Here is a 9,283-nt window from a genome sequence, read left to right as displayed (position 1 = left end):
CTCTCCAGCCCCTAAACCACCCCCGGCGGTGTCGCGGGCGGTGGCCTCACACACCGGCGGCCGGCGTTCCCTTCTCCAGCTCAGGGAAGGAGCAGCCGACAGACGTCCTCCGTCGTTGCCCCCCTCCATTGTCGTGACAGGCCCGACATGTTCCGGGAAGGGCCCCCGCAATCCGGCCCCACGGCAGCCCGCGGGGGTCGCGGCCTCTGCCCGTCCCCTCCGGCGGCCCGCGGCGGGCACGGCCCGAGGCCGCGGCATGGGTGGCGGGAGGCGCGGGCCCGCCGGGGCGGCGGAAGGGGGCCAGCGCGACGCTATGTTTTACAGGGCGGCGGCGGCGGGCGAAAGACGCCGCTGGACAGCTCCGGTGCGCGGAGCCCATGTTCCGGAGACGGCGCAGATGTGAGCGGCGGCGGGGAGCGGGGAATCCTCGCTGCGCAGGCCCCTTCCTGGCGGGGGCGATCCCGGGAGCGAGCGGGCTCCTCGCCCCCGGGAACCCCGTGTTTCCGTGGCGCGGGGCTCCCCGTGGCGGGCAGGGCGGGCGCGGGGGCGGGGGGCGAGGGGCAGCCCTTACCTGCGGGCGCGGCGCGGGGGGGAGGCGGGATCCCCGCGCGCTGGAGGGCGGGGCGGCGGGGGGACCCTGCGCCGCCCCCGCCGCCTCACGCCGCGGCCGGTCCCCCCCTCCTCAGGTGACGTGATGCCCGTTGTTTTGGTCCGCCCGACCAATCGGACGCGGCAGCTGGATTCTACGGGAGCCGGGATGGGCCCTTCGTGGCGGCAGCAGGACTCTCCCCTGCCGACCATAACGCATTGCGCAGGGTGCACCACCGCCCGGTCCTCCTGCGGCTTTAACGGCCCCGGCATGGACGCGCCGCGGCAGTTTCCCGCGGGCTTCGGCCCCGAGCAGCAGCAGCAGCAGCAGCAGCAGCGCCCGCCGCCGCCGCCGCCGCCGCACTGTCAGCAGCAGCAGCACGGCCAGGACAAGCAGAGCCTCCTCCAGCAGCAGCAGCAGAGCCCATGCCTCCAGTGCAACAACTGCGCCTACTACGGGGCTGCTGCTGTGGCAGCCGCGGGGGATAACCTGCCCCTGCTGCTCCGCGCCTCCTCGCCCCTTTCGGGCGCCTTCCGGACTCACTCCTCGCCGCTCTCCTCCGCCGCCTCCTCCCGGCAGGGCAGCCAGCTGAACGTCAGCGAGCTCACCCCCTCCAGCCATGCCGGCGCGTCCAGGCAGCCTCAGCAGTACTCCCAGTACCACCAGTGCCATAGCCTGCAGCAGCAGCAGGCAGCCAGCCCCAGCAGCAGTGTCAGCAGCGGCAGCACCCATCACCACCACCACCATCACCACCACCACCACCAGCAGCAGCAGCAGCAGCGCCGGGAGAGCAACCCCTTCACCGAAATAGCCATGAGCAGCTGCAGGTACAACGGCGGTGTCATGCGGCCGCTCAGCAACCTGAGTTCGTCCCGCAGGAACCTACACGAGCTGGACTCCGAATCGCAGCCGCTCCAGCCGCCGCTCGCCAGCCCCGCCGCCGCTGCCGGCACCCCCGCCGCCCCGGAGATCGTGGTCTCCAAGCCCGAGCACAACAACTCCAACAACCTGGCTCTCTACGGCCCCGCCGGCCCCGCCGGCCCCGGCCCCGGCCCCGGCCCCGGCCCCGGCCCCGGCGGCGCCAACAACGGCGGGAGCAAGTCCAGCAAGAAGAAGAACCAGAACATCGGCTACAAGCTGGGGCACCGCCGGGCTCTCTTCGAGAAGCGCAAGCGCCTCAGCGACTACGCGCTCATCTTCGGCATGTTCGGCATCGTCGTCATGGTCATCGAGACCGAGCTCTCCTGGGGCGCCTACACCAAGGTACCCGCCGCCACACGCCCGGCCCGGCCCGGCAGCCGGTCCGCCCGTCCCGCGACCCCGCGGAGAGGCGGCCCCGGCCCCTCAGAGAGCCCAGCGCGGCGGGGCTGCTCGTCCCCCCAGCCCGAGGCGCCCGTCCGGCCTGTAGCGGGGTGCCGCCGGCCCCCCTCAGCCCCCGGCACCGTAAGGCGAGGCGGCCCTCCCCGGCGCCGGGGGTGGCGGTGGGGCGGGAGCGGCCCCTGCGTGCGGGTCTCTCAGGGACGGCGGTGCCTTTCTCTTGTAGGAGTCGCTGTATTCCCTCGCTCTGAAATGCCTTATCAGCCTCTCCACGATCATCCTGCTCGGGCTCATCATCGTGTACCACGCAAGGGAAATCCAGGTAACGTTTCCTTGGGTGGGTCAGTGAGCGTTGCTGGTGTAGCTGGGGGTGTGAGGCGGTTTGTCTGAGGGCGCAGTAGTGGTAAGTACTTGGCACTTCCCGCTGGTTCAGAAAGCCAAAGTGATCTCTGTGCGCCTGCCGGAGTTGATGAATGGACCTCAGCCGTGGAGAGAAACACGGTGGGCGTATAAGTGCCAGGAAGCTCTGCCTGTTAGAGACTGTTAACCTGCAGTTATGCTATAGGATCGCTTAGCACTGAGGTTATAACGCGCTTTCTTGGTGACACGCCTGCCGTCTTCTGTAGCAGATGTACAGCAATGGTCTTTTATTTCCCGATGACTAAATTTCATGCTGTGCATTTTCTCTTGACGGCAAGGTTAATCATCTTCACTGTGCAAGGTATGTAATCTTCACTGCGCTGTCTCAGATACGAGCGTACTCTGGGAGAATGTTTAAGAGGAGGGGGAAGACTTATGTTCGACTTGTTTTATTTAATGCCACACAGCCACTAGGAATGTGATAGAGGAAAATTGTCAAGAAAGGCAGGGCTAAAGGTAGGAGGAACATAGGGATTGAAGCTGTAGAATAAGCCTCACAAATACTGTCACAGGTTCTGTCCAAGGGGCTTAGTTCTAATTTCAGTTGTAATTTTTTTGGGCAAGAAATTAAAATTTGGCATTTCAGTTCAACTGAGACATACAACAGATAGATTTCAAAGTTTTGAAGGGAAAAACACCTTACTCATAGATACATCATTGCTTTTGCTTTTTCACATTATTTGGAGATACCTTGAGCTACAAGCTGAAATGACAGCTGCTGAAATGACAGCTTTCAAGGGCAAAGAAGACTTTTCCACTGGTACCAATCAGTAAAAAAAAAAAGAAAAATTAAAAGTTGTATAGCACCCTGCTTCTGTGCAAATGAATGCTGTAGTTTCAGTGTGAAATGGTACCATAGTCTTCTACTTAGGGTAATGTTAGAGAAGTATTATGTTACTGAAGACTCTTTGCCAAATTGGATCCTGTTGTGCAGTCCTTGCACATGCAAAACTTGTATTCCTGGCTCAGAACCCCGTTTCTCTGCATTAATATCAAAGATATTGAATGCTGTTTAATGATATTGTACTCAATAAACAAGTGTTCTGGTGAAAGAGCATCCTCTATAAACTATTGGAGTACTGTTGAAGGGGTTTCTTTATCTGTATAAAAATAAGTGGCGCTGCTGCAATGTGGGAGCCACCTTCTCTGGTATATCTTCCCACAAGTGGTGCTTGAGCAATGAAGAGCAAAGCTGAAAAAAAAATCTCTGTAAACATTTGAATTACTCTATGCATTTTCCAGAAGCTTTAAATGGAAAATTTTATGCAAGATAACCAAGTAGTTGTAGGTCCCTGTATGCATCAGCTTATACTGAGTAGTTACTCCCAAGATCTGGTTGGGATTTTTTTCAGATATATAGTTACAAATTTTCATTCCCTTAGGAATGTGTTATGGATCAGAAAAAAACAATCTTAAAAACCTAAAGTTGTAATTCTGTTTTGTTTGTGTTTTTTTTTTTTTTAAATTGATTGTTTTAAAGAACTTCCTCATGTGTGCGACTACATGGAAGGAGTTATGCAATCATGTGACTTAATCAAGGTTAATGTGGTTTTCAGTGCTGCCTGACAGTACAGAACACAAGTATACCTGCCTATAAAACAGCAATACCCTATGTTTTTTGGTCTGAGAGACACCAAAAACTGCAGTAGTCATGGCAGGGTCTGGAGTGAGCTGCAGCTTCAAGGGGCTCTTTCACTCTTCTTGAAAATTAAAAGAAAGTTCTCTTTTTCAAGGAGATTGTTAGAAGGAAGGGGCATAGTACCACCCTTAGCTATTAGATATCTGACAGCTTTTTAATTTAGGCATAGTCTGTTTTTGTATACAGCCTTGACTTTTAAAAAATAAGATAAAGAGCGTGTAGAGCAAAAATTACGTCCATCTATGCTCGTGAATTTCTGTTACACTTGACATCTGAAAACAAGAAGTACCTTTAAAATACTTTGTTTTAGGAATGTACGGAATCTTCTCCAGGCAAAAGAAAATACTGTGTAACCCTGATAATGTAATGGTTTTAAAATAATCTTTAAAGCTGACTGTTTTCTGAAGGCACATGTGCCTTTAGTTCAAGCAAATATCCTACTACATGCAGTAGAATGTATCACGTCTGTAGAATCCTGCCCACGGATGGTTAATCGTGTCCTGGAGGACTGTTTGCACCCGCTATTTATCAATCCTGTTCAAGTTTGAACATTCCTTTCTAATTCTTGTCTGAAGCGTACGTAGCCTTTACCAGTGGCTATAGTGTAAATAAACAGGAATTCATTGAGAGAAGAAAAATTGTTCTGTAGAACAGAAGGAGGTCGATGTATTCTGCTTGCGATGTAGTGTCTTTCATACTCTGGTGGAAGCAAACCAACCTAAACGTGCAGACAAACAAAGCATGAGACGAAACATGTTGGGAAATAAAAAGCTGTCAGTTTAATAATTATTACTGGTTGCAGATTTAATGTTTAGAAACTCCTAGTGACCTAAAATGCCGGCAAATGGAAATCAGCTTTTTTGTTCCTTTTGGCTGTGACCTTGATTTATTGGTAGGAAGTCCGAACAGCCATGCTGCAAGCAAGTCTACAGGGCAGTGCCTAGCAGCATAGCAGGTGACTCTCGTCTTTCCACTGAAATGACCTTGCCCGTGTGTTTTCCTTTGAAAACAGTCGGTTAAACCAAACTCTAGAGTTTGTCTGTCCCAGACCTGCTGAACGTTTTGAGTTGGAAGGGAAGTTTATGAAGACTTATAGGGATTCTTCCTAAGAGCCGAGAGTAATATATCGGCGTGAGGCAAGTGAGTTTTCTTTTTTGTCTTCTCCCCCAGTTAGACCGTGGTCGACGTGCGGTGGAGGAGCTGGAGCACCTTTAGCCTCTCACAGGTTGGGCGGGGGCGTTTTGCGCCGCCGCGTTTTCAGCACCGCAGACAGCTCCGCACGGTGCATGGGGCCCCGGGCGCCCCGGCGGGGCCCGGCACCGGCACCCGCCCCCGCACCGGCAGTGGCGGCGGCAGGTGAGCTCCCCCGCCCGTCCGGCAGCCCAGGCATCCCTCTGGGCATGTTTGCAGCCTCTCATTCAAAACCTATTAGCAGCAGGGCTTTGTTTTTGAATTCCCTGGAACTTGCCCAGAACTCTGCACCTGACAGACCAAAGTCTCCAGAAGGGTGTAGCTGCAGTTTTTAGACAACAATAACTGTACGGATGCTGCATAGCCTTGTTAAATACTGGAAATGTTAAAACATTTTCATCAAATATGTTTGCAGTGGTCGCACGGTATTAGTTATTCCATGTAACTCTTAAGAATAGAGTGTGAACTCTTATTAAATTTAACAAATGTGAGTTAGTGTTAAGACTGTAACAAAAGTAAAATGAAATCAGCTGGGTTTAAATGATAATTCATAGCTTACATTATCATTTTTAGAAAAGAGGATAAAAATTACAAGCAAGTTTCCTTCGCATCCCTCCCCCTTCTAGAAAAAAAAAAAACCCTAACGAACAACAGTAACGATGTTGGCGTTGCAGATAGTGACAACCCCAAATCTGTGTGTTCTCTTTTTGGTCATTTGTTGTCATGCCTATAACACTGTTAAAACATCACACTTGGGAGATAATGACATATGCATTGTTCTGTCTCCAAGCTTGTATGGCGGTTGATTCAGTTCTTCAGAGCAAGTGCCCAGTGTTTGGAAGATCAATGGGAAAAATGTAACTCATCATTATCCCAGCCTAGAACAGGTATTTCTCTGACTATTAATCCATCTGAGAGTTTGAAGAGATGGAGGAGGGAAGAGCTAAGAAGATAGTGTAATCCAATTATCATCATAATTTTTGATGTGTAAATTATCCACTTCATGCATAAACAGTTTGTTACTTAACACTATTTTACATAATTAAAGCAGCAGCATGGAACATGGTTAAAGTTGTAGTTCCCAGACAACTTACTGTTCCGTTCCACATTTCTCTAGTGGAATTTGCTGTTAGATCAATAAATAAAGTGGAATTTAAGAAAGTTTTGAGTGGCAGTTCTCATGGTAAAGCTTCAGTTTATCTACTTTTATTGAAAAATAGACCTCTCTCTCTCTCTAGTGCTGCTGGAGATAAAAATGCTTTTTAAGTATGCACTCCTGAAGTTTTACTGGTGCTTTCTTGTATTACTTTAGAGCACAGGATTAAAATCAAAATTCTCTGAGGTTGCCAGTAGGAGGTCCTTAATGTCTTTTGTTGGGCATTCCACCATAGCTTGGTATTTCTTGAGAGATGCTGTTCATTGGAGGAACATATCCACTGGAATGCTTTTCCTTTGATGCTGGACTGCTCAGTGTATCCCTTCTGTAAATAAACATTGCCCTTCTATTATCTCTCCTGCATAATAGTAACCTGAGTAATGCTAACCTATGCTCTCATGGGCAGAATCTGAACCCCTTTTCCTTCTCCCTGATACAGATGCTCTCACTCATGCAGAAACATGGAAGTTGTTGGTATTTGGTAGCAGTGAATAGAAATCTTCATTTTTTTTGTATGTCAGTTGAAATTTCTAACCACTTCTAAAATGTATTGCTAGATGGTTCTGAAGTGGTGGGAAAATAATGTGCTACTGATGGATTTGGAGTGAAACAGTTTCAGTCTTTATTAACTTTATGGAAAGTTATCACAGCTGAGAGCCCAAATATCTTGTTGAAGAATCAAGAATCTTTTCTTCTTTTCCTTATTCCTGAAAACTTAAAGAAATCGGACAGGCAGTACCAGGAAACAACAAAGAATAGTAATAAATAAATCTCTTGACCTGTTTATTGTGCAAATAAATTCCATAATGCATGATAGTAATAAACACTGTTTATGGGAGTTTCATTATCTTATTGGCATCAGTAGAAGGTTCTGCAGTAAAAATTTTGCACTCATGAACAAATACAAAGTTAAACTCCCTTGCAGTTTCTTGCCATAAGAAGTAATGGGTATTCTGCAGGCCAAATTATTTATTCTTTTTTATCTATATCATTGTTTTGCCTTCAATGGAGTGGCGCATGTACATCTCATTACCTGTCTTGTTGGCAATCTGTTGACTCTATGCTGAGTCTAGCTTGCCTTTGCTTAGGTATATTGAAACATCAGGGATTGCACACGCAGGCTGTAAAACTGCTGCAGAAACAAATGAGTTAGATTAAAAGCCCAGAGAGCCAGTCTGTTGAATAACTGGTGAAAATCAAGAAATAAACTTGGAGTGATAATTTTATCCTGATCTGAAGCCCGTTGAGAATTAATGATTTTTTTTTCTATTTGTTTTAATAGGCGTTGGATAAGGCAACAACAAAACTCATTGTGTAGCAGTTTTGATCCAGGATACAGTAACTTCATGTACAGACTTGAAAATTCCCTTCTACCAATCAAGTTTAATACACATTCCATATGTGTATTGAACAGCAGAAAATCATGTAGGAATGCAAGGACACCATATCTGTCAAATTAACACCATATCTATCAAATGAATACTTTAGAGTATTTTTGTGAAAATACTTAGTTTTAGTTCCATTCAGTACATTTTTGGTAGATTATATCTGTAGAACCTGTTGACTGAGGAGAAGTTACAGGTGCCCAGTGTCTCTGAAACACAGCACTGTAATGCATATGGTATGGAAGACAGGCTAGAAAATCTTTTAACATTGATCAGCATCCAAAAGGATCTGAGGCCTTTTGCATTAAAGTTATGTGTAGAGGATGCCTCTGTTTCCAACAGGCTCCATTAGCACCAAGGAGGAGGTTGTACCTGATGATCAGGACATTGAATGTTTGGCCTGGCTATACCTAGGATTATCTATTCATATGTGCCATTGTTCTGAGAATTTTTTTAATGAGACTGTTGGACGTTTATCAAGACATAGTAGTGCATAATGAAGTGTGAGAAGGTATGTTCTTGCCGCTGTTGGAGGAAAACATTTGTAACCAGAGATCAGATTCTGGATCTGTATAAATTTTGTGGCTTAGCTGAAATCAGCAGAGACACTGTTGTCTGCAATCTTAGAGGCATTCTGCATGCACATCTTAATGTGAAAGTATTGTACATGTCAGATCCTTCAGCTGCAGGGACTTCAGATCAGAAAATTCTGTCAGGTACTTGACTGAAGCTCTGGTTTGCCTGAATTTAAGTGAAAGTGTGGCAAGTCTGACAAGTGTAGATTAACGCTCTTGTGATTCTGGTTCTGGTTTGTATGTGATCTACTAAATGTAGTATTCTGGGCTTTGGTTTGATTTGAGACATATTTGTGGTCCGTTTTGAGCAAAGATCAGAACAGGAATCGCTGCTGCTTAGGACTTGGGAGAATTAAAAAGCTGTGTGGAAGCTTCTATGCAACTTGAATCGGCTGTTTTCACACTTGATTTTGATCATGAAAATTGTTGTCACACTCCCTTACTAGAGGATGAATTACTGCTCTGAGCCTGTGAAGCTCCTTTTAAGACATAAATTACCCCTAAGAGAAGAGGCTGTAACTGATTTTGTAATTAGCTTTCAAGTAAGCTGGATATATTGGTCATTGTACAAAGTTTCTTTTATTAACTGAAAATAAACTGTAAAGTATGCAGAAAAACAAGTAATTTTGTGAGGAAGTTTCCACAGCTCTGTTCTGTGGAAAAGAGAAAAATTACACATCATGACAACACAAAAAACCCCTAGAATTTAATACCACTTTTTTCATGCTTCTTTTTTTTTTAATAACGTAAACTATATTACATTGAAAAATGTGAATGGAAAAACTTCCATTCAAAAATGTGATATGTGAAATACCTACATATCAGTGTATTTATAATGAAGTTGTGTAAATTGACTTTGTCTCATTATTTTAGTGAAAGCTACATTAATGTCTTCTTATGGCTGTCAGAAGATCAGATGAGATTATAATGAGAATTTGTTTTACAGCTTAGAAAGATTTCTTGTGTAAAGGAATTGGTAAAACAAGAACATTTTGTACTTTAAACTGATGT

General features: G+C 47.1%; 1 protein-coding gene across 2 annotated transcripts in view; it reads left to right on the top strand.

Annotated features, from left to right (window-relative positions):
• The first annotated feature begins 377 nt into the window (after positions 1-377).
• Positions 378-9,283, top strand: part of KCNN2 (potassium calcium-activated channel subfamily N member 2) — a 74,522-nt gene continuing 65,616 nt past the window's right edge. For both annotated transcript variants that reach the window (XM_068423092.1, XM_068423093.1), the window contains exons 1-3: positions 378-399; positions 687-1,852; positions 2,133-2,228. In XM_068423092.1, the coding sequence (XP_068279193.1) occupies positions 378-399; positions 687-1,852; positions 2,133-2,228 (1,284 nt within the window). The remainder of the gene's footprint in view (positions 400-686; positions 1,853-2,132; positions 2,229-9,283) is intronic.

This window comes from Nyctibius grandis, chromosome Z, assembly GCF_013368605.1.
Source record: "Nyctibius grandis isolate bNycGra1 chromosome Z, bNycGra1.pri, whole genome shotgun sequence".
Classification (NCBI taxonomy): Eukaryota; Metazoa; Chordata; class Aves; order Nyctibiiformes; family Nyctibiidae; genus Nyctibius; species Nyctibius grandis.
The sequence above is the reverse complement of the archived record's forward strand: the minus strand, read 5'-3'. Positions and strand labels throughout refer to the sequence as shown.